We start from the raw sequence: 25,852 nt of genomic DNA, 5'->3' as shown, positions 1-25,852 counted from the left end.
TTCCCCTGGGTATCCCCTAGCCTACAATGTACAATAAGTAACAGCCTTTACTCAAAGTTATGTCAACATGAGAACATCAAATTATTAACACTTTAATGTGTAAGGTATGGATGGTCGTGATTTGTTTACACAATCATAATCTAGCAGGGATGGAATGACCTTTGGCACAAGATTTTTTGAAGAAATATGACATTATCAGATAATCTGAAAAGGCCAATTTATATTTTACATAACATAATAGTGATCAATAATATACAAACAAGTGACTTAAAATGTATTTTGATAAATTCAATAAAATGCACATATGTAAAAAAAAAATATATATAAATCCAAAAAGGAAAGTTGTGAGGACAGAACTTATGAACATTTACGTTTTGGAATAACACAGATATCTTTGCTTCAATAGAAATATCACTCCAAGTCAACGATCCTTCAAAAACCCTTGTATGTCATCTGGAATCGATCCTGTACGTTCCTTCTTACCTGTCTAACATACTGTGTTTCCTACTTCTGAAAGAAAGCAATACTTGACAAAGGTAGTTATGGAAAAGTTACACATAAAGTGACAAGACTTTTTCCACTTTCCACCAACCAATTTATCACGTCTTCATCGTCATAGTGCATCTCACTGTCTTTTTCCCCCTTCTGGTTTTCATGGGTTTATCTCAATGTCAGTGGTGCTACATTCAAACAGAGTAAGCAGCTGCTCTTCGTAATTTGCAATGTTTCTCTTCATGATGTCCATGCAGGGGCCCAGCAACCTCTCAAACGCCTGCACGTCCATAACTGGTAAACACAAGAGGAGCGGTCATGTCATGGACTGAAACAGGAAGTCAAAACACAACATACAGTCATGTCATGGACTGAAACAGGAAGTCAAAACACAACATACAGTCATGTCATGGACTGAAACAGGAAGTCAAAACACAACATACAGTCATGTCATGGACTGAAACAGGAAGTCAAAACACAACATACAGTCATGTCATGGACTGAAACAGGAAGTCAAACAGAACATACGGTGTAGTGAAGGCAGTACCTAAACACTTGACGCTTCCCACAGCATAAGCTGAAGCAGCTCTGGGTTTGTTCGTGACGAGGGCCAGTTCTCCAAAGTACTGCCCCCTGGAGCATGTAGCTATATCCACATCCTCCTGGTCCTTTTTCGTCTAGAGAGAAGACATAAGAAAGCAACATAAAAACCCACAAATCTATCCAAAGTAAACAGAATTTATTTTGATGGTGCGTACATTAAACTACTTTTATAAACAATCTTCACAGACATTTCATATACAAAAATCTGTAATGTCTTAGAACGACGCAAACTTACCCTGGTTCTCTTCATGGTGATTCTAACTTGACCAGATTCAACTATATAAAAACAATCTGCTAGATCACCCTGTAACAGAAGATACAGGATTATGTTATGAGAGTGTTCAAATGGAGAATAGCAAATACATAACAAAGAATGACTGAAATAAGTCTGTTCTAGTTAGAGATCGGGAACATTTAATACTAACATACAAATGGTGGGATCAATTAGAATTTAAGATTGAGATATATAAAATACCTGAGCGATAATCTGTTCTCCATCGCTGAAGGCTTTAGAAGACAACACATCCACCACCTTCATTCTCTCTGAAAGCTGTGGAAAAGTGGGTTTGAGATTGGTTTAAAATTGGTTTGAATGGATCAGTCGGTTTTACTTTTAAAAAACACTTTTGATTCTACTGGTAAAGAGAAAGAAAGTAGCAAAGTCTCAGACCTGGTTGTGCCGTCTTGCCAAATCATATGGTCATTGTCATGCTAAACAACCATAGGAGTTGGCTAAACAGCACAAGCAGGTTTGGGACCAGGCTTTACAGAACAAACAGGAAGATATATCTATACTGTACCTCTAATGATGTTAACAGTGGAAGTGATTCAATGAACTCCTCGTACAGTCTCCTCTTCAACGCGTTGTTCTTCACTATGATCCTCCTGAATGTCAGACGATCCTGCAGACAACAGAGTATATAATAATTTCTAACAGTAGGATGAAAACAACAGAGTATATCATCATTTCTAATGGTAGGATGAAAACAACAGAGTATATAATAATTTATAATGGTAGGATGAAAACAACAGAATACATCAATCATTTCTAATGGTAGGATGAAAACAACAGAGTATATAAATCATTTCTAATGGTAGGATGAAAACAACAGAGTATATCATCATTTCTAATGGTAGGATGAAAACAACAGAGTATATCAATGATTTCTAATGGTAGGATGAAAACAGAGTACATCAATGATTTCTAATGGTAGGATGAAAACAGAGTATATCAATCTATTCTAATGGTAGGATGAAAACAACATTTACATTTTTGTCATTTAGCAGACGCTCTTATCCAGAGCGACTTACAGTTTTTTTATACTGGCCCCCCATGGGAATCGAACCCACAACCCTGGCGTTGCAAACAACATGCTCTATCAACTGAGCTACATCCCTGCCGGCCATTCCCTCCCCTACCCTGGACGACGCTGGGCCAATTGTGCGCCGCCCGGTCGCGGCCGGCTGCGACAGAGCCTGGATTCGAACCAGGATCTCTAGTGGCACAGTTAGCACTGCGATGCAGTGCCTTAGACCACTGCGCCACTCAGGAGCTCACAGAGTATATCAATAATTTCTAATGGTAGGATGAAAACAACAAGTCATGTCGATGTCTGGCAATGGATATAGATCTCATTCCGTCAGTAGAGGATGCCTGGTTGTTCTTTAAAAGTAATTTCCTCTCAATCTTAAATAAACATGCCCCATTCAAAAAATACAGAACTAAGAACAGATATAGCCCCTGGTTCTCCTCAGACTTGACTGCCCTTGACCAGCACAAGCATCAAATAGCCCCCGCGATATGCAACTTTTCAGGGAAGTTAGGAACCAATATACACAAGCAGTTAGGAAAGCAAAGGCTAACTTTTTCAAACAGAAATTTGCATCCTGTAGCACTAACTCCAAAAAGTTTTGGGACACTGTAAAGTCCATGGAAAATAAGAGCACTTCCTCCCAGCTGCCCACTGCACTGAGGCTAGGAAACACTATCACCACCGATAAATCTACAATAATCGAGAATTTCAACAAGCATTTTGCTACAGCTGGCCATGCTTTCCACCTGGCTACCACTACCCCGGCCACCAGCTCTGCACCCTCCGCTGCAACTTGCCCATGCCCCCCTCCTTCACACAAATCCAGACAGCTGATGTTCTGAAAGAGCTGCAAAATCTGGACCCCTACAAATCATCTGGGCTAGACAATCTGGACCCTTTCTTTCTAAAACTAGCCGCCGAAATTGTCGCAACCCCTATTACTAGCCTGTTCAACCTCTCTTTCGTAACGTCTGAGATCCCCAGAGATTGGAAAGCTGCCGCGGTCATCCCCCTCTTCAAAGGGGGTGACACTCTAGATCCAAACTGTTACAGACCCATATCCATCCTGCCCTGCCTTTCAAAAGTTTTTGAAAGCCAAGTTAACAAACAGATCACTGACCATTTCGAATCCCACCGTACCTTCTCCGCTATGCAATCCGGTTTCCGAGCTGGTCATGGGTGCACTTCAGCCACGCTCAAGGTCCTAAACGATATTATAACCGCGATCGATAATAGACAGTACTGTGCAGCCGTTTTCATTGACCTGGCCAAGGCTTTCGACTCTGTCAACCACCGCATTCTTATTGGCAGACTAAATAGCCTTGGTTTCTCAAATGACTGCCTCGCCTGGTTCACCAACTACTTCTCTGATAGAGTTCAATGTGTCAAATCGGAGGGCCTGTTGTCTGGACCTATGGCAGTCTCTATGGGGGTGCCACAGGGTTCAATTCTTGGGCCGACTCTTTTCTCTGTGTATATCAATGACGTCGCTCTTGCTGCTGGTGACTCTCAGATCCACCTCTACGCAGACGACACCATTTTGTATACATCTGGCCCTTCATTGGACACTGTGTTAACAAACCTCCAAACGAGCTTCAATGCCATACAACACTCCTTCAGTAGCCTCCAACTGCTCTTAAACACTAGTAAAACTAAATGCATGCTCTTCAACCGAACGCTGCTTGCACCCGCCCACCCGACTAGAATCACTACTCTCGACGGGTCTGACCTAGAGTATGTGGACAACTACAAATATCTAGGTGTCTGGTTAGACTGTAAACTCTCCTTCCAGACTCACATTAAGAATCTCCAATCCAAAGTTAAATCTAGAATCGGTTTCCTATTGCGCAACAAAGCCTCCTTCACTCATGCTGCCAAACATGCCCTCGTAAAACTGACTATCCTACCGATCCTTGACTTCGGCGATGTCATTTACAAAATAGCCTCCAACACTCTACTCAGCAAATTGGATGTAGTCTATCACAGTGCCATCCGTTTTGTCTCCAAAGCCCCATATATACTACCCACCACTGTGACCTGTACGCTCTTGTTGGCTGGTCCTCACTACATATTCGTCGCCAAACCCACTGGCTCCAGGCCATCTATAAATCACTGCTAGGCAAATCCCCGCCTTATCTTAGCTCATTGGTCACCATAGCAACACCCACCCGTAGTATGCGCTCCAGCAGGTATATCTCACTGGTCATCCCCAAAGCCAACACCTCCTTTGGCCGCCATTCCTTCCAGTTCTCTGCTGCCAATGACTGGAACAAATTGCAAAAATCTCTGAAGCTGGAGACACTTATCTCCCTCACTAACTTTAAGCATCAGTTGTCAGAGCACCTTACCGATCACTGCACCTGTACACAGCCCATCTGAAATTAGCCTGCCCAACTACCTCATCCCTATATTGTTATTTATTTTGCTCATTTGTACCCCAGTATCTCTATTTGCACATCATCTCTTGCACATCTATCATTCCAGTGTTAATACTAATTGTAATTATTTTGCACTATAGCCTATTTATTGCCTTACCTCCATAACTTGCTACATTTGCACACACTGTATATATATATTTATTTCTGTTGTATTTTTGACTTTGTTTTGTTTTACCCCATATGTAACTCTGTGTTGTTGTTTTTATCGCACTGCTTTGCTTTATCTTGGCCAGGTCGCAGTTGTAAATGAGAACTTGTTCTCAACTGGTTTACCTTGTTAAATAAAGGTGAAATAAATAAATTTTAAAAAATGGTGAAAGATACACTGAGTATCCCAAACATTAGGAACACCTTCTTTATATTGAGTTGTCGAAGATGTGGATATTGATTAAGGCAGCCCCCCGCACCTCTCTGATTCAAAGGGGTTGGATTAAATGTGGGAGACACATTTCAGTTGAATGCATTCAGTTGTACAACTGACTAGGTATCCCCCTTCCCCTACTACCATAACCCCGTTCAAAGGCACTTAAATCTTTGGTCTTGCCCATTCACTCTCTGAATCGCACACATACACAATCCATGTGTCAATTGTCTCAAGGCTTAAAAATCCTTCTTTAACCTGTCTCCTCCCCTTCATCTACACTGCTTGAAGTGGATTTAACAAGTGACATCAATAAGGGATCATAGCTTTCACCTGGATTCACCTGGTCAGTCCATGTCATGGAAAGAGCAGGTGTCCTTAATGTTTTGTGCACTCAGTGTATATTCAAGACACACACAGTCCACAATTTGTGATTGTTTTGTTTACTAGTACAGTACTCCATTACCACTCCTAGAGTTTCTTTTAAAATGTTGTACCTGTGTCCAACATAATATTTTCCAGCAGAGGGAGCTGTATCTTTAACAAATGTCAAGATTTTCCCAAAAAAAAATCAGCAGAAGTATTATTATATCATGTAATTCTATAATGGTCTGGGAGCATCTGGGGTTAATCACCTGGGAAAGGACACATGTGCTGCTAATGTACAGTCCAACGTTTATAGCTCAGTGAGTATGGATTCTAGGAAGCACTTTGTACAAAACAGGGGCTTTTACCTCACTGAGTTTTCTTAGCTGTTTCTCGACAGCTGAATACACTGAGACAGCATTCCGGCAATGTAGCCATTGGAGCATCATTTACCCATAAGCAACTTACAGTAGAGTGAGTGCATATAAGTGAACGTGATCCCTGACACATTGCCAACTGAGACATTCCTCACAATGCCAGTCTCCCAGTAAACTGGCAGACAACTGCTACCCCATCATAGAATATGCACGGTTCAGTACTGTCTGGTACTGCATGTGCTATGAGAAACCGTTTAGGGAACAGAAGAGCATCCACTCACAAGGCACCAGAGGGCTCCGGCCGAGGTGGCGACGATGGTAGCAGCCCTGGGGGTGTTGTACATCAGGGCCAGCTCCCCAAAGCTCCCCCGGTTATCATAGGCCCCCACAGTCTTCTCTACACCATCAACCCTCATATAGATGTCAAAGGTCCCTCTGTGAGAGAGAGAGAGAGAGAGAGAGAGAGAGAGAGAGAGAGAGAGAGAGAGAGAGAGAGAGAGAGAGAGAGAGAGAGAGAGAGAGAGAGAGAGAGAGAGAGAAATACAGACATTATCATCCTACAAGAAACATGGTATAGAGGAGATGGACCCAATGGTTGCCATCTAGGTTACAGAGAGCTGGTAGTCCCATCCACCAAACTACCAGGTGTGAAACAGGGAAAGGACTCAGGGGGTATGCTAATTTGGTATAGAGCAGACCTAACTCACTCTATTAAAATTAATCAAAACAGGAACATTTTACATTTGGCTAGAAATTCAAAAGGAAATTATTTAAATGTCATCCTGTGTGCTACCTATATCCCCATACTTTAATGAAGACAGCTTCTCCATCCTGGAGGGAGAAATCAATCATTTCCAGGCCCAGGGAGCCTGGAAATGCTCAATTGGTAGAGCATGGCGCTTGTAACGTCAGGGTAGTGGGTTCGATCCCCGGGACCACCCATACGTAAAACTGTATGCACACATGACTGTAAGTCGCTTTTGATAAAAGTGTCTGCTAAATGGCATATTATTATTATTATTATTATGTACTAGTCTGTGGCGAACTAAATGCCAGAACTGGACAAGAACCTGACACCCTCAGCACACAGGGGGACAAACACCTACCTGGAGGTGACAGCATTCCCTCCCCCATATGCCCCCCTAGGCACAATTACGACAACATAACCAACAAATACGGGTCACAACTCCTGCAGCTCTGTCACACACTGGGTATGTACACAGTCAATGGTAGGCTTCGAGGGGACTCCTACGGTAGGTACACCTATAGCTCATCTCTTGGCAGTAGTAATGTAGACTACTTTATCACTGACCTCAACCCAGAGTCTCTCAGAGCGTTCACAGTCAGCCCACTGACACCCCTATCAGATCACAGCAAAATCAAAGTCTACATGAACAGAGCAATACTCAATCATGAGGCATCAAAGCCAAAGGAACTGAATAATATTAAGATATGCTATAGATGGAAGGAAAGTAGTGTGGAAACCTACCAAAAAACAATTAGGCAACAACAAATTCAATCCCTTTTAGACAACTTCCTGGACAAAACGTTTCACTGTAATAGTGAAGGTGTAAACTCGGCAGTAGAAAACCTAAACAGTATATTTGACCTCTCAGCTTCCCTATCAAATCAAAAAATGTCAAACAGAAAACTGAAGAAAATTAACAACAATGACAAATGGTTTGATGAAGAATGCAAAAACCTAAGAAAGAAATTGAGAAACCTATCCAACCAAAAACATAGAGACCCAGAAAACCTGAGTCTACGCCTTCACTATGGTGAATCACTAAAACAATACAGAAATACACAACGGAAAAAGAAGGAACAGCACGTCAGAAATCAGCGCAATGTAATTGAAGAATCCATCAACTCTAACCACCTCTGGGAAAATTGGAAAGAACTAAACAAACAACAACACAAAGAGTTATCTATCCAAAATGGAGATGTATGGGTAAACCACTTCTCCAATCTTTTTGGACCTATAATAAAGAACAAACAGCAAAAACATATACATGATCAAATACAAATCTTAGAATCAACTATTAAAGACTACCAGAACCCACTGGATTCTCCAATTACATTGAATGAACTACAGGACAAAATACAAACCCTCCAACCCAAAAAGGCCTGCGGTGTTGATGATATCCTCAATGAAATTATCAAATATACAGACCACAAATTCCAATTGGCTATACTGAAACTTTAACATCATCCTTGGCTCTGGCATCTTCCCCAATATTTGGAACCAAGGACTGATCACTCCAATCCACAAAAGTGGGGACAAATATGACCCCAATAACTACCGTGGGATATGCGTCAACAGCAACCTTGGGAAATCCTCTGCATTATCATTAACAGCAGACTCGTACATTTCCTCACTGAAAACAATGTACTGAGCAAAAGTCAAATTGGCTTTTTACCTAATTACTGTACAACAGACCACGTATTCACCCTGCACACCCTAATTGACAAACAAACAAACCAAAACAAAGTCTTCTCATGCTTTGTTGATTTCAAAAAAGCTTTTGACTCAATTTGGCAAGAGGGTCTGCTATACAAATTGATGGAAAGTGGTGTTGGGGGAAAAACATACAACGTTATAAAATCCATGTACACAAACAACAAGTGTGGGGTAAAAATTGGCAAAAACACACACATTTCTTTCCACAGGGCCGTAGGGTGAGACAGGGATGCAGTTTAAGCCCCACCCTCTTCAACATATATATCAACGAATTGGCGAGGGCACTAGAACAATCTGCAGCACAAGGCCTCACCCTACTAGAATCTGAAGTCAAATGTCTACTGTTTGCTGATGATCTGGTGCTTCTGTCCCCAACCAAGGAGGGCCTACAGCAGCACCTAGATATTCTGCACAGATTCTGTCAGACCTGGGTCCTGACGGTAAATCTCAGTAAGACAAAAATAATGGTGTTCCAAAAAAGGTCCAGTTGCCAGGACCACAAATACAAATTCCATCTAGACACCATTGGCCTAGAGCAGGGTTCTTCAATTCCGGTCCTGGAGGGCCGAAACACCTCTGTTTTTCATCCTCCTTCCTTCTAATCAGGGGCTAATTCAGACCTGGGACACCAGGTGAGTGCAATTAACTACCAGGTAGAAATAAAAAACAGAAGTGTTTCAGCCCTCCAGGACCGGAATTGAAGAACCCTGGCCTAAAGCATACCTCGGCCTAAACATCAGCGCCACAGGTAACTTCCACAAAGCTGTGAACGATCTGAGAGACAAGGCAAGAAGGGCCTTCTTTGCCATCAAAAGGAACATACAATTTGACATACCAATTAGGATCTGGCTAGAAATACTTGAATCAGTTATAGAACCCATTGCCCTTTATGGTTGTAAGGTCTGGGGTCCACTCACCAACCAATAATTCACGAAATGGGACAAACACCAAATTGAGACTCCAAAAAATATCCTCAGTGTACAACGTAAAACATCAAATAATGCATGCAGAGCAGAATTAGGCCGATACCCGCTAATTATCAAAATCTAGAAAAGAGCCATTAAATTCTACAACCACCTAAAAGGAAGCAATTCCCAAACCTTCCATAACAAAGCCATCACCTACAGAGAGATTAAACTGGAGAAGAGTCCCCCAAGTAAGCTGGTCCTGGGGCTCTGTTCACAAACACAAACAGACCCCACAGAGCCCCAGGACAACAACACAATTAGACCCAACCAAATCATGAGAAAACCAAATGAGAATTACTTGACACATTGGAAAGAATTAACAAAAAAATTGAGCAAACTAGAATGCTATTTGGCCCTAAACAAAGAGTACACAGTGGCAGAATACCTGACCACTGTGACTGACCCAAACTTAAGGAAAGCTTTAACTATGTACAGACTCAGTGAGCATAGCCTTGCTATTGAGAAAGGCCGCCGCAGGCAGACCTGGCTCTCAAGAGAAGACAGGCTATGTGCACACTGCCCACAAAATGAGGTGGAAACTGAGCTGCACTTCCTAACCTCCTGCCAAATGTATGACCATATTAGAGACACATTCTTCCCTCAGATTACACAGATCCACAAAGAATTCGAGATAATTTTTTGGGGGGGGATAAACTCCCTTATCTACTGGGTGAAATACCACAGTGTGCATCACAGCAGCAAGATTTGTGACCTGTTGCCACAAGAAAAGGGCAACCAGTGAAGAACAAACACCATTGTAAATACAACCCATATTTATGTTGATTTATTTTCCCATTTGTACAACACTGTATATATACATAATATGACATTTGAAATGTCTTTATTCTTTTGTAACTTTTGTGAGTGTAATGTTTACTGTTAATATTTATTGTTTATTTCACTTTTGTTTATTATCTACTTAACTTTCTTTGGCAATGTTAACATATGTTTCCCATGCCAATAAAGCCCTTCAATTTAATTTAATTGAGCGAGAGGGAGAGAAAGAGAGAGGGGGAGTAAGAGAGAGAGAGAGAGAGAGAGAGAGAGAGAGAGAGAGAGAGAGAGAGAGAACACATTGTATAATCTAACAGTCCTTTCAATAAAAATACTGTGATCTTTATTTTACCAGGTTAGTCTCATTGAGATTACAAATCAATTTTGTTACAGGAGTGGGTCGCAGTTCCGGAGCGATCCACTAGGTGTCATCCTCCGACAACCATAGGCACCTCCTCACTCACAGTTGGGACTAATTATCTGCCTATTGGTGTCACCTGTAACTATCTGATACACTTGTGTATTTATGCCCTCACTTCCCTGTGTTCCCTTGCTCAGTTGTCTCTGCTAGTTCCTTGATGTGAAGCAGTACGTGTCAGTGTCGGATCACGTGACGGATTTTCAGGTACTCGATAAGTGTTCTCCCTGCGTTATTGTGTTTTTCCAGTCAGAGTTAGTATTTCGTATTGTTTGCTGTCAGCCTGTTTTTTGGAGACCTATGTGCTCCTCATTTGGTTTTGTGAATAGTCCGTTATTTTGTATCCTGGTTTTGGGACCACCAGTAAAGATCCTTGTTTCACCATCTCTGCCTACTGCCTACTGTCTATCCTGCACCGCACCTGGGTCACACCTCACACCAACCCTTACACTCTTTTACAAGAGAGACCTGGCCAAAATAGCAGCACACAAGGTTTCAAACCATTTCCAACATAACACAAAGCACTACAGTTTAAAAATATAAATTTACACACTGAGCAACAAGATGGTTTGGGGAAGTGTGGTGCAACTAGCACTTTTCCATCATAGTGTTTACCCTAGCTTAAATGATTAACTGAAATGAAACTATTGCCACATATACTGTAATGTAGCAAATCTGGGGAGTAACCCCGCCCTCAGTCCAATGTCAGTCCAGTATGAAGGAAGTTTAGTAGTTTCGCGAGCAAATGCTATCTAGCGTTAGCACAATGACTGGAAGTGTATGGGTATCTACTAGCATGCTAAACTACCTCTAACTTCCTTAATACTGGACACAGAGACATAAAATGGTATCCATGAGTTCATCTGACTCTGGGGAAGTAGATAAAGGGCCTCATTGCCAAAATCCCGAAGGATCCATTTAACTGCTGAGCCAAGAGGTCCAAACCTCTTGACGAGGTTGCTTCTACAGTATGTCAGGGATTACCTTTCAATGACGTAGAAGTTGTCACCATCGTCATCTTCATCTATGATGTGTTCTCCTACCTCAAGGAACTTCTCAAACATGGCGTCTAGTACTTGGGAAAATTGTTCCTGTGACATGAGAAAACAAACACATTACAAACTGAAACAAAGATCTGTGGATTATATTAAACTACAAGTATATTAAATTAGAAAACACACATTGTATTGAGTATTTGTAATAGTAAGGCCACATTACCCATTACATATGCCACAGCATCATCACAGTACAGTACGTAGGATAAATGAATACTTGAACTTGATTCCTCTCTACATGCTGTTAAGAGTATTTAAAAATAACTGGCAGAAAAATCCCACAGTGCATTGGGCCATGACAAAGTTACAGGCCTCGGGCTACGGTCTGTTCTTTTTTCTGTGTACTGTTAGTGTGTGTGTGCATACATGTGCCAATGTGTGTATTTGTGTGTGTTTGTGTATTTGTGTGTGTGGTTGTGTGTGTGTATTTGTGTGTGTGTGTGTGTGTGTGTGTGTGTGTACAGAGTATGTCAGTCCATTGAATCACAGCAGCCAGTGGGTGGAGGGGAAGAGAGGCCCACTCAGCCTTAAATGAGGGAATATGTATTCATTTTACCGGGTCCAGGTTTTTGAACAGCAGGATGCCTCTGCAGGCCTCCTGTAGTCTCTGCCTCTGTTCATCTGTTTTAGGATGGGTGACCTGGGAAAACACACACATGCCACTCATGTTATTCACAGAGACATTTTGAGAGGAAACATCATTAACATGATGCCACCATAACTCATGCATACCCCAATGCACTAACTCCAATACTAATCAAGTACAATATCAAGTGGAATTGAGATCCTGATTCAGAAAAGATACTTGACACTTGATGCTTGTCATCCTGTATCCTGTTGTTCCTCTGTAATACACTTTGTTTTCAGTTGTACAGTAGCACTATTTTGAATGCTGATAATGGTACAGTCACTCCTCTGTCTGTCTGGGCCATCGTACCCTCTGATCTTTGTCTTCCTCATCTTCATCAGGGTTGAACGCCTCGGCACAAACTGTGGGATAGAGGAGATTAATGAAAGTTACTACAAGACATTCACTTAAAAGGCAATGCGTTGAGCAGAAATGTTCTGTTAAAAAGACATACAGTCATTCTGAAGCCATGTTGTCAGAAAAATGTTAAACAAAATAATCTGAGCTAGTCCATTTATTTAACTAGGCAAGTCAGTTAAGAACAAATTCTTATTTACAATGACTGCCTACACCGGCCAAACACGGACGACGCTGGGCCAATTGTGCGCCGCCCTATGGGACTCCCAATCACGGCCGGTTGTGATACAGCCTGGAAATCGAACCAGGGGGTCTGTAGTGACGCCTCAAGCACTGAGATGCAGTGCCTTAGACCGCGCTGCGCCACTCGGGAGCCCACGTTAACGATCCAAGACTACATGGGGTGAGAGTGAGATTCTGGTGTTTCCCAGGATTTCTTCCATGATCCCACTTATCGCAGTCATATAAGCAACTGTCTAATTCTGCTGAGATTTAGAGTCTTTGTGATAAACTTAACACCACACCATTGTTTAAAGTGTGGGGTCTAAAAAAGGTTTAATCAACGTGGCATTTGTATAAACATGTAGATATTATCTCCTTCCTGTGAACTTGCTCAATGCTCCGTGGCATCACTGAGAGATTTAGTAGACATATTAAAGCCTCACTCTTTAAATAGATCAGAGAGTGAGTTAACATCCAACTGAACCAGAGGTCAGTCCTTCTACTTGTGAAAGACAAAGCACATATCTATTGTTTACACATAACCTATATTGTATTTGGCTAGACTAGACCTTAATTCAACTTTTCCATTCGAAAGGAATCACACTATGATTTTTTATTATGTAAAATAAATATGAATTGTTTTTATATAGAGTCTGAAGACCTTTATTGTTTTTATATAGAGTCTGAAGACCTTTATTGTTTTTATATAGAGTCTGAAGACCTTTATTGTTTTTATATAGAGTCTGAAGACCTTTATTGTTTTTATATAGAGTCTGAAGACCTTTATTGCAGTGTGTGGACAGCACTGATCTTTCTTCTTTTGTACCACACAAAAACAAGACTGGTATCCTGACCCCAACCTGAGACCTTAAAGGATGCTGGCCAGAGGACCTCTCTCTTCCACTCCCTTACCGCTGGCATGAGTCAGTATGGTTGACCAACCTAGCCCATCAGCTCCTAGATGCCTCCAGCCAACCATCATGTTACCAACCATGCAGGTAATGGTAGTCACTCCTCTGTCTGTCTGTCTGTCTGTCTGTCTGTCTGTCTGTCTATCTGTCTGGATTAATAACCTCAACCTCCCACACAAGAGACTAGGATTGATCCTCATCTCAACAGTGTCCTCCTGCACCTGGTTTGAACTAATGTCACCCTACATAATTCACTGATGTACTTCCTTCCTGGGCTTTGCTAACGGAAGATAGAGGCAACGGTGGTAATTCATCTCTACTATAAGCAGAGGCCAAATGGAACACAGTGGAGAAACAGTTATGATTAATGACCTCCGTGTTAATGCGTCAAATCTTTCCATATCAGTTACATTATCCAGGGGATTTTAATATCCACAACGTTTGGAGAGTTTACCTGTCCTACATACTCATGCTTACTCTTAAACAAAATCACAAATATTATTCTGTGATTTTTACTAAAGAGTGGACCTAAAAAATAAAGTGCAGCCTGACTGCCAGTGTAACTTCAGAGAGTATCCCTGAGTAAGAGGTTTGTTTTGTAGGTTGACTGCTGACTGAACGACTGCTGACTGAACGACTGCTGACTGAATGACTGCTGACTGAACGACTGCTGACTGAATGACTGCTGACTGAACGACTGCTGACTGAATGACTGCTGACTGAACGACTGCTGACTGAATGACTGCTGACTGAATGACTGCTGACTGAACGACTGCTGACTGAACGACTGCTGACTGAACGACTGCTGACTGAACGAACAGGCCAGACAGAGTTAGTGCTGCACTGTAGAAGATGGAAGATTCCTACTGAAGCAGGTCAATTATTGAAATGGTGACGTTTCACTGCGGTGCTGACTGAATGACTGCTGACTGAATGACTGCTGACTGAATGACTGCTGACTGAATGACTGCTGACTTCAGGCTCTCTGGGTGGAGAAGCTAAACATACTGCAGCAAAAGAATATGCCTACTAATAATGTTCAGGCTTTCGTTACAGCCCAGCAATAACACACCTGACTCAACAACAGATGTAACACACTCACCTGATGCTCTTCTAATGAATCGACTCATCACTGGAGCTGAAATAAGAGGAAAGCAAGATGTTAGGCATACATATAGGATTCATATCGGATTCATATAGGATTCATATAAGATTCATATAGGATTCATATATGATTCATATAAGACTCATATACGATTCATTTAGGATTCATATAAGATTCATATAGGGTTCATATATGATTCATATAGGATCCATATATGATTCATATAGGATTCATATAAGACTCATATACGATTCATATACAATTCATATATGATTAATTTAGGATTCATATAAGATTCATATAGGGTTCATTACATTCCTCTAAGGCCAAAGAAAGAAAGAGGACTTCCAATATTGCAGTGATACCATACAGAGGACATGTTCTGAGAAATGTATCAAAGCTGGCAACTGAATGATGGGTGAAAAGGACATTTATCTACTGTGGATTGTTATAACAAAATGTTAATCACAGATGCTTAATGCATATCCTCTTTCTTTGATAACTTCATCAAACCAGGTAAATCATAACTGCTTTTGGTCAATATTGCCCATGCCGAGCTAACATGGCTGCCATAGAATTGGTGGTGTCATGTAAATGCATCATAATACTTCAAACTGTGTCAACTCTCTCTACTATATATTTGGCTCTGCATAACACCAGGTATGCAAGCACCCTTTGTTGGCCTAAAACTCCTAACAGGGAACAGCTGCTGAGTCCTTTGACTTGCATTTTGTTTCTCTGAACAAAATGTAATTGAGAATGAATTTAAAGCATCAATGAACCAAAGCAATTTAAAACACTTCGCTCTAGAACAATACCTTCACATGAAAAATACATGAGGTAAGAGGTCTCATCTCACCCATGAATACCTAGTTAGCCAGCCTCTCTCCCTCTCACTCTCTCTCTCTCTTTCTCTTTCTTTCTTTCTCTCTCTCTCTCTCTCTCTCTCTCTCTCTCTCTCTCTCTCTCTCTCTCTCTCTCTCTCTCTCTCTCTCTCTCTCTCTCTCTCTCTCTCTCTCTCTCTCTCTCTCTCTCTCTCTTTCTTTCTCTCTCTCTCTTTCTCTCCCTCTCACTCTCTCTCTCTCTCTCTTGCTCTCTCTCTCTCTCTCTTTCTCTCTCTATATCTCTCACTCTCTCTCTCTCTCTCTCTCACTCTCTCTCTCGCTCTCTCTCTCCCTCCTCTGAATATAATTATGAGCTGAGGGTTTGGTTGTGTTGTGTAAGGGGGAATTATAGGTCCTCTCACGGGCCACGAAAAGTGCAGTCAAGGCTTGCCAGTAACAGGAAGATTGAACGCACCTGACTGCACCTGTCCTTGAACAACCATCTCTCAGGGTTTGTCCCGTAGCTACATTACTAATTGTTTATAAAAGAATAATCAGATGCAGACATGTGATGGGGTTGAAGCGAGATGGAACTCAGTCTTTGATGAGCTCAGACTGTTTACTTTAGATTCACTGACTACAGAAGCCCAGGAGGCGCAACTTCCCACAATCCCATATGCATGTCGCACCAACATAAATCCGCAAAGGGCATCACACACTGTATCTCAGGGATAATCAACTAGATTCAGCCGCAAGACGATTTTTTATTGAGTGGATGGTCAGGGGGCCGGAACATAATTACAAATCATTTGTAGACTGCATTGACCGCAAGAAGCCCAAACAGATATAATATTTTACTAAGCGTAATCATTTCAAACCTTGTTTACATTTGTATACGATCACATACACTACCGTTCAAAAGTTTGGGGTCACTTAGAAATGTCCTTGTTTTCGAAAGAAAAGCAATTTGTTTGTCCATTAAAATAACATCAAATGTATCAGAAATACAGTGTAGACATTGTTAATGTTGTAAATGGCTATTGTAGCTGGAAACGACTGATTTTTAATGGAATATCTACATAGGCGTACAGAGGCCCATTATCAGCAACCATCAGTCCTGTGTTCCAATGGCACGTTGTGTTAGCTAATCCAATTTTATCATTTTAAAAGGCTAATTGATCATTAGAAAACCCTTTTGCAATTATGTTAGCACAGCTGAAAACTGTTGTGCTAATTAAAGAAGCAATAAAACTTCTTGAGACTGGTTGAGTATCTGGAGCATAAGCAATTGTGGGTTCGATTACAGGCTCAAAATGGCCAAAAACAAATAACTTTCTTCTGAAACTCGTCAGTCTATTCTTGTTCTGAGAAATGAAGGCTATTCCATGCGAGAAATTGCCAAGAAACTGAAGATCTCGTACAACGCTGTGTACTACTCCTTTCACAAAACAGCGCAAACTGTCTCTAACCAGAATAGAAAGAGGAGTGGGAGGCCCCGGTGCACAACTGAGCAAGAGGACAAATACGTTAGAGTGTCTAGTTTGAGAAACAGGCGCCTCACAGGTCCTCAACTGGCAGCTTCATTAAAATAGTACCCGCAAAACACCAGTCTCAACGTCAACAGTGAAGAGGCAACTCCGGGATGCTGACCTTCTAGGCAGAGTTGCAAAGAAAAAGCCATATAAAAAAAAATATAAAAAAATTAGTCATTTAGCAGATGCTCTTATCCAGAGCGACTTACAGGAGCAATTAGGGTTAAGTGCCTTGCTCAAGGGCACATCGACAGATTTTTCACCTAGTCGGCTCGGGGATTAGAACCAGCGACCTTTCGGTTACTGGCACAACGCTCTTACCCACTAAGCTACCTGCCGCCCATATCTCAGACTGGCCAATAAAAAGAAAGATTAAGATGGGCAGTCTGAGATATGGCTTTTTCTTTGCAACTCTGCCTAGAAGGTCAGCATCCCGGAGTCGAGTTTCAGAAGAAAGTTCTTTGTTTTTGGCCATTTTGAGCCTGTAATCAAACCCACAATTGCTTATGCTCCAGATACTCAACCAGTCTCAATAAGTTTTATTGCTTCTTTAATCAGCACAACAGTTTTCAGCTGTGCTAACATAATTGCAAAAGGGTTTTCTAATGATCATTTAGCCTTTTAAAATTATAAACTTGGATTAGCAAACACAACATGCCATTGGAACACAGGACTGATGGTTGCTGATAATGGGCCTCTGTACGCCTATGTAGATATTCCATAAAAAATGAGTCGTTTCTAGCTACAATAGCCATTTACAACATTAACAATGTCTACACTGTATTTCTGATCAATTTGATATTATTTTAATGGACAAAAATAGCTTTTCTTTCGAAAACAATGAAATTTCTAAGTGTCCCCAAACTTTTGAACAGTAGTGTACATCACTTTTGTTTTGAGCCGACTTTGCCGTCGGACAGAGCGGGGCACCTAGCTCACGCCCGGGGAGGCAACCTGGTTCCAAATCAAATGCAAATCAACTTTCAGCCGGTGCAAAACACACCTACACTGGCGCACAGGCGAGATTAATCTCACCCCCTCATTGCGAAGAAGAAACTGACGTCCGTGGGCATGACGTAGCGTTTGGCCAGAGCAAGGAGTTTAGTTAGCCAGGCAAGTTGCAGCCCTGGGCGGCCTATCCTCCTAATAGCAGCCATCCAGACTTCCTCTTCAGTCAGGCTCCAGGACCACTGAGGAATGGAATGCTAACCTGTCACAAACACTTTTTCCCCCAACAGCTTTGCTTTCAGACCTACAGAGCTGTGCAATGCTAAAAGCCTGAAAGGCTGGTCATTTATATGATGTCAGGTTTTCATCACTCTATTTGTTTCTTCATCAACTCAATTGGCTACGTAATAATGTAAAGGCCTACGTAATAATATAAAGGCCTACGTAATAATGTAAAGGCCTACGTAATAATATAAAGGCCTACGTAATAATGTAAAGGCCTACGTGATTTTTTGAGGACTGTATAGGCCTATTTTTGGTCTTGTTCCCTCTGTAGTAACTTGGCCTACATGCACTGTATAGCGCTAATGATGTCAAATGAAATCAAGATACGCTGTCGGTTAGAGATCAAAGGCTAGACAGCTGTACTGTATCTTCATTAGTATGCGCATCAATCAGCCACCATGGCATGACCATATATGGGCAATACCGGCCCAGACAAAATCAAAACCATGGTGTTGTTACAATGTGGCAAGCAATTCGAATGCTCATCACAAATCACTGGCTACATTCTCTCTAGGAGGCAAACATATTGCAATTGTAGGATTCAATTCCATCCCATTCTATTTATTTCCATTCCAATATTCAATTGGCTGCAGAATAGAGTAGAATATCGACGTGGTTATTATTCTTTACCAATGAATTCCTCGTCGTCACTCTCCTCGTCCTCTCCATTTTCAGAATCGATCTGCATGGCTTCGTCGATGAAATTGACCGCTTTCCCACTGGGTCGCGTGGCCGAATTTTGGTCATTGCCAAACGCGGCCCCTGTGGTCTCACTGTCCTTCAGTTGGGTGAAATACTGCAAAGCGAACTCGAGCAAATCTCCCGGCTGATTCCGCAACACTTCCACAGTAAAGCTCTGCAACAGCTCGGTCAAGCCTTCAGGAATTTCTATACTCATTCCTGATGTCAAATCTATGAGAATTACGAATAAAATGTATACCTAATGTGCTTCCAAATAACGAAAGAATTATATTCAATTCAATTCCAAATACAAGAGACAGTACAAATGAAACTGGGATAAACGCTTAATTGCCCGATGAATGTTTTACAATCCCCGTACAATGTAGAGAATCCTTTCAATATGCTGAATGAAAATGGAATCTTCTGCTGCTCCTGCTGGCTACAGGAAACCCAAGCATGTGACCCAAGAAACCATGGCAACCACCCACCCAGGGATCGCGTATGAGAGCGATGCATAGGATGGCAAAAACTGCAGTGGCATGTTGTAAGCGTTGACTCATTTAATGTAACCAAACAGAATAGCCTACTCAGAGATGGACATAGCAAAAAAAACAAAAAAAATTGTATTTATATATATATATATATAAAGGAATACCATAATGGCACGTGATTCATAAATACACTCGTAGTCTTATAATGAATATGCATAAAGCAGCTGGCAATTGCTTCAGGCCATTCTATTCTATTCTATTCTACTCTGTTCTGTTTACAGTCATTGGTTCAAGCTGGACAAATGGTCACGCTTTACAGTAAATGGCCTATATTTTGTGTACTTTCCAACTACGTGTTAAATGATGTAAAGATAATTCCAGCTAAAAGCTAAAAAGGGAGTACAATTAGACTGGCACTTCCTGTTCTGACCCACTTCCTGTCTGTCTTTAGGGAGGAAACGTAATAAATCCGTCGGACTCATTTTACTGGGTTATTATCAAGGGACTAGGGCCTAGGCTTCTGTGCTGAGGAGATGACCAGCTTTCACAGTTAATACTTGGGTCCTTCCCTCTCAGACCCATTCTTACTGGGGATCGTCAAGGGACATGTGGCCACTGTGCTGTAAAGGACTAGCTTGGTCCCAGATCTGTTTGTGCTTTCTTGCCAACTCCTTGTCAAACCAATGACAATTGGTGGATGGTGGTTGGTAAGACGTTACAAACAGATCTGGGACGAGTCACACACATGCATGGGGTTTTCCCTCTTGACGTACATTCTGTGTGTGTGTCCATCCTCCTCACATAGTCAATGTTCATCCGTAGAATTCAAGTGGGACAAACAATAGTTTGTGTGTAATTCAAAAACCATTATGTATTGTTGTAATCCCAGCAAGGCAGTGTTCCCAAACTGCTGCCGATGTGACTGACTGTGCCCTCATGGCCTTGTGTTGGGGAGCAGCCAGCCAGTCTTTTCCAGGGCAGATTTGGATGGAAGAATGTGGTATTAGTGGAATATTAGTGTGGGAACATTTTCTACCAAACTGCTGTAGGCCTGTGAACCAACTATAAAACATAGAGAGGTTAGCCACATAGAAGTGTTTTGACACAGTATAACAACAATTTGATTTCAAATGTAATGCAATGTGGACAAAGTAGTTTTAGATCATTTCAGACTGGAGGGTTTTGACAGTGTATTCTGTTTCCTGTTTATTAATTGAGCAGCATTACAGTTATAAGCAAACAAAGAACCCATCTGTGTGTTTTCCTGTAGGCTGACTCCCTAATACCCTCACTGTACAACAGTCTACACAACACCACAACCATCATCAATACCCTAACCATCACCACCACCACCAACACCACCATACCATCACCAACACCACCATACCATCACCACAACCATCACCAATACCATCATCATCACCACCATCAACACCACCCTACCATCATTACATTTACATTTTAGTCATTTAGCAGACGCTCTTATCCAGAGCGACTTACAGGAGCAATTAGGGTTAAGTGCCTTGCTCAAGGGCACATCGACAGATTTTTCACCTAGTCGGCTCAGGGATTAGAACCAGCGACCTTTCGGTTACTGGCACAACGCTCTTAACCACTAAGCTATCATCACCACCATCATTACCACCATCACCACCACCATCATCACCACTGTCATCACCATCACCACCATCACCACTATCACTACCACCACCATAATCACCACCACCATCACCACCACCACGACCATCAACACCACCACCACCATCACCACCTCTGACTTCACCTCTGTGCCTCTGCTCTGTGCTGTCTGCCAGGGCTCGGGACCCCTCCCCCTATTGTAGACCCCTCCCCCTGCTGTGGCTGTGGCTGGCCCAAATCTGTCACCATATATCTTGTGGACGTGTGTTCCCGTTCAGGCGAGGCATAGAGCAGAACAGAGGGAACAGAACAGTCTCGTGGAGCGACCCCTTAATGCAGCACAACACAGTCACTGCTGCTACTCAGCTTCTACCACTCCCACTACATCATTCATTCAGGCCAAACACAACCGTTCAAAATAAGTTGTTTTATTATATTCTATTGTGTACTGTTTTACTCTATTCTAGTCAAATGTAGTCTATTCTATTTGGCTCTATTGTAGACATACAGGGCCAGTGGGCTACACATCATTCTCTTCTTTATAGTCTGCACAATGGTGAGTGAAAAGAGCAATCATGATGTCACATGGCCTGACAGCAGGGCATGGCATGGGCAGTGTGGCAGTGTGGCAGTGTGGCAGTGGGGCAGTGGGGCAGTGTGGGAGTGTGGCAGTGTGGGAGTGTGGGCAGTGGGGCAGTGTGGGAGTGTGGCAGTGGGGCAGTGTGGGCAGTGGGGCAGTGGGGCAGTGTGGGAGTGTGGGCAGTGGGGGGAGTGTGGGCAGTGGGGGCAGTGTGGGAGTGTGGGCAGTGGGGCAGTGTGGCAGTGTGGGCATTGTGGGCAGTGAGGCAGTGTGCAGTGTGGGAGTGTGGGAGTGTGGGAGTGTGGGCAGTGGGGCAGTGTGGGAGTGTGGGCAGTGGGGCAGTGTGGGAGTGTGGCAGTGGGGCAGTGTGGGCAGTGGGGCAGTGGGGCAGTGTGGGAGTGTGGGCAGTGGGGGAGTGTGGGCAGTGGGGCAGTGTGGGAGTGTGGGCAGTGGGGCAGTGTGGCAGTGTGGGCATTGTGGGCAGTGAGGCAGTGTGCAGTGTGGGAGTGTGGGAGTGTGGGAGTGTGGGCAATGGGGCAGTGTGGGAGTGTGGGCAGTGGGGCAGTGTGGGAGTGTGGGCAGTGGGGCAGTGTGGGAGTGTGGCAGTGGGGCAGTGTGGGCAGTGGGGCAGTGTGGGAGTGTGGGCAGTGGGGGAGTGTGGGCAGTGGGGCAGTGTGGGAGTGTGGGCAGTGGGGCAGTGTGGCAGTGTGGGCATTGTGGGCAGTGAGGCAGTGTGCAGTGTGGGAGTGTGGGAGTGTGGGCAGTGGGGCAGTGTGGGAGTGTGGGCAGTGGGGCAGTGTGGGAGTGTGGGCAGTGGGGCAGTGTGGGAGTGTGGCAGTGGGGCAGTGTGGGCAGTGGGGCAGTGGGGCAGTGTGGGAGTGTGGGCAGTGGGGTGGGCAGTGGGGGAGTGTGGGCAGTGGGGCAGTGTGGCAGTGTGGGCATTGTGGGCAGTGAGGCAGTGTGCAGTGTGGGAGTGTGGGTAGTGGGGCACTGGGGCAGTGTGACAGTGGGGCAGTGTGGCAGTGTGGGCAGTGGGGCAGTGGGGCAGTGGGGCAGTGTGACAGTGTGGGAGTGTGGGCAGTGTGACAGTGTGGGAGTGTGGGCAGTGGGGCAGTGGGGCAGTGGGGCAGTGTGGCAGTGTGACAATGTGGGAGTGTGGGCAGTGGGGCAGTGTGGGCAGTGGGGCAGTGTGGCAGTGGGGCAGTGTGGCAGTGTGGGGCAGTGGGGCAGTGGGGCAGTGTGGCAGTGGGGCAGTGTGGACAGTGGGGCAGTGGGGCAGTGTGACAGTGTGACAGTGTGGGCAGTGGGGCAGTGTGGCAGTGGGGCAGTGTGGGCAGTGGGGCAGTGTGGCAGTGTGGGCAATGTGGCAGTGTGGGCAGTGGGGCAGTGGGGCAGTGGGGCAGTGTGGCAGTGTGACATTGTGGGAGTGTGGGCAGTGGGGCAGTGTGGGAGTGTGGGCAGTGGGGCAGTGTGGGAGTGTGGGCAGTGGGGCAGTGTGGGAGTGTGGCAGTGGGGCAGTGTGGGCAGTGGGGCAGTGGGGCAGTGTGGCAGTGTGGGCAGTGTGGGCAGTGGGGCAGTGTGCAGTGTGGGCAGTGTGGCAGTGTGGGCAGTGGGTTAGTGTGGGTAGTGGGGCAGTGGGGCAGTGGGGTAGTGTGGGAGTGTGGGCAGTGGGGCAGTGGGGCAGTGTGGGAGTGTGGCAGTGGGGCAGTGTGGGCAGTGGGGCCGTGTGGCAGTGTGGCAGTGGGGCAGTGTGGGTAGTGGGGCAGTGTGGCAGTGGGGCAGTGTGTGAGTGTGGGCAGTGGGGCAGTGTGGGAGTGTGGGCAGTGGGGCAGTGGGGCAGTGTGGGAGTGTGGCAGTGTGGGCAGTGGGGCCGTGTGGCAGTGTGGCAGTGGGGCAGTGTGGGCAGTGAGGCAGTGTGGGTAGTGGGGCAGTGTGGCAGTGTGGGCAGTGTGGCAGTGGGGCAGTGTGGGCAGTGTGGCAGTGTGGCAGTGTGTGCAGTGGGGCCGTGTGGCAGTGTGGCAGTGGGGCAGTGTGGGTAGTGGGGCACTGGGGCAGTGTGGGTAGTGGGGCAGTGGGGCAGTGGGGCAGTGTGGGTAAGGGAATCACTCCGTGCTACTGGAGCTGACTTTCTTAAGGTTGTTTCTGCTTTGTGCATTTTCAAATGAGCACAAGAGGGCAGTTTAACAACGGGGCCAGACGAGGAGCAGATTGCAGAAGCAGACAGTGGTGAAAGTTTGGACAGTATACCTTTCATAGTTAGGGTTAGGTAAAGAGTCATGAGAGAGCAGGCCTGACATCAGTAACAACAGGCCTTTGATCTAGGTTCAATGATTTATTGAAGAAGCATAAACTAAGTACACATTGTTTTATACAGCATTATGGAAGAAAAACTAGCGAACACAATGTAGGCTATACATGTACAGTCATGTCAAATGGCAGAGTTGCAACTTGAGATGTGTAAATCTTACAGAGAGAGTACTGTGAAGAAACAGCTCAGGTTCTCACAGCTCAGTTTAGGGTGTGGGAGCATCACCAGGATCCAAGTCGTTTATTTAGGATAGCTTCCCTCAACAAATGTATGAGGGCAGTGTGACATTTTATGACAGTGGAATTCCACCACGTACTTTTCACCACCTGTTATGACATATGTTTTGGTGTTTGTGTGTGTGTGTGTGTGTGTGTGTGTGAGAGTGTAGAAAATGGAGGAGCGAGCGTGTGTCTGTGGGTGTGTTGTGAGTGTGGGAAATTGCTGTGAGTATTATTGGGGATTCATTCAGTTGGTGTCTGGTTCCTGTAGGTGGTCATATTACCCACCTTTTGGTTCTTTGATTGTGGATCTCTGATCAGTTTTTTTTCTTCATATAATCTATGGGTCAAATCAAATCAAATCAAATTGTATTTGCCACATGCGCCGAATACAACAGGTGTAGACATTACCGTGAAATGCTTACTTACAGCCCTTAACCAACAATGCATTTATTTTTTATTTTTTTACTATGCATAAATAATTAACAGAGTAGCAGCAGCGTAAAAAGATGGGGTGGGGGGTGGGGGGGGGGCAGTGCAAATAGTCCAGGTAGCCATGATTAGCTGTTCAGGAGTCTTATGGCTTGGGGGTAGAAGCTGTTGAGAAACTTTTTGGACCTAGACTTGGCGCTCCGGTACCGCTTGCCGTGCGGTAGCAGAGAGAACAGTCTATGACTAGGGTGGCTGGAGTCTTTGACAATTTTGAGGGCCTTCCTCTGACATGGCCTGGTATAGAGGTCCTGGATGGCAGGAAGCTTGGCCCCAGTGATGTACTGGGCCGTACGCACTACCCTCTGTAGTGCCTTGCATTCGGAGGCCGAGCAGTTGCCATACCAGGCGGTGATGCAACCAGTCAGGATGCTCTCTATGGTGCAGCTGTAGAACTTTTTGAGGATCTGAGAACCCTCCCTATAGGCTGTCTCATCGTTGTCGGTGATCAGGCCTACCACTGTTGAGTCGTCGGAAAACTTAATGATGGTGTTGGAGTCGTGCCTGGCCATGCAGTCACAGGGAGTACAGGAGGGGACTGAGCATGCACCCCTGAGGGGCCCCCGTGTTGAGGATCAGCGTGGCAGATGTGTTGTTACCTACCCTTACCACCTGGGGGCGGCCCGTCAGGAAGTCCAGGATCCAGTTGCAGAGGGAGGTGTTTAGTCCCAGGATCCTTAGCTTAGTGATGAGCTTTGAGGGCACTATGGTGTTGAACGCTGAGCTGTAGTCAATGAATAGCATTCTCACGTAGGTGTTCCTCTTGTCCAGGTGGGAAAGGGCAGTGTGGAGTGCAATAGAGATTGCATCATCTGTGGATCTGTTGGGGCGGTATGCAAATTGGAGTGGGTCTAGGGTTTCTGGGATAATGGTGTTGCTGTGAGCCATGATCAGCCTTTCAAAGCACTTCATGGCTACAGACGTCAGTGCTACGGGTCGGTAGTAATTTAGGCAGGTTATCTTAGTGTCCTTGGGCACGGGGACTATGGTGGTCTGCTTGAAACATGTT

At 44.3% G+C, this 25,852-nt stretch overlaps 2 protein-coding genes across 2 annotated transcripts; both read right to left on the bottom strand.

Annotated features, from left to right (window-relative positions):
* Positions 1–79: 79 nt before the first annotated feature.
* LOC121531559 (cAMP-dependent protein kinase type II-beta regulatory subunit-like) lies at positions 80–19,563 on the bottom strand. The gene is made up of 11 exons (XM_041836818.2): positions 19,069–19,563; positions 14,847–14,882; positions 12,564–12,616; positions 12,183–12,266; positions 11,556–11,662; positions 6,232–6,385; positions 1,896–1,997; positions 1,571–1,645; positions 1,331–1,399; positions 1,040–1,169; positions 80–786 (listed from the first exon to the last, which is right to left on the bottom strand). Exons 1-11 carry the CDS (start codon positions 19,334–19,336, stop codon positions 653–655), a joined length of 1,212 nt encoding a protein of 403 aa, XP_041692752.1. The 5' UTR covers positions 19,337–19,563; the 3' UTR covers positions 80–652.
* A 2,266-nt stretch (positions 19,564–21,829) lies between these two features.
* Positions 21,830–23,983, bottom strand: LOC123484571 (putative protein CRIPAK). The gene has a single exon (XM_045215059.1). It carries the CDS (start codon positions 23,981–23,983, stop codon positions 21,830–21,832), a length of 2,154 nt encoding a protein of 717 aa, XP_045070994.1.
* Between the last annotated feature and the right edge of the window lie 1,869 nt (positions 23,984–25,852).

Source organism: Coregonus clupeaformis, unplaced genomic scaffold (genome assembly GCF_020615455.1).
Source record: "Coregonus clupeaformis isolate EN_2021a unplaced genomic scaffold, ASM2061545v1 scaf0361, whole genome shotgun sequence".
Classification (NCBI taxonomy): Eukaryota; Metazoa; Chordata; class Actinopteri; order Salmoniformes; family Salmonidae; genus Coregonus; species Coregonus clupeaformis.
The sequence above is the reverse complement of the archived record's forward strand: the minus strand, read 5'-3'. Positions and strand labels throughout refer to the sequence as shown.

Excerpts from the sequence above, each read along its gene's own strand:
- LOC121531559 (XM_041836818.2), bottom strand. The coding sequence starts at position 19,336 with ATGAGTATAGAAATTCCTGAAGGCTTGACCGAGCTGTTGCAGAGCTTT. Across the intron at positions 1,170-1,330 it reads TCACCATGAAGAGAACCAGG|ACGAAAAAGGACCAGGAGGA; the intron begins GTAAGTTTGCGT and ends TCTTCTCTCTAG. Across the intron at positions 787-1,039 it reads GGGAAGCGTCAAGTGTTTAG|TTATGGACGTGCAGGCGTTT; the intron begins GTACTGCCTTCA and ends TGTGTTTACCAG.
- LOC123484571 (XM_045215059.1), bottom strand. The coding sequence starts at position 23,983 with ATGCACAAAGCAGAAACAACCTTAAGAAAGTCAGCTCCAGTAGCACGG.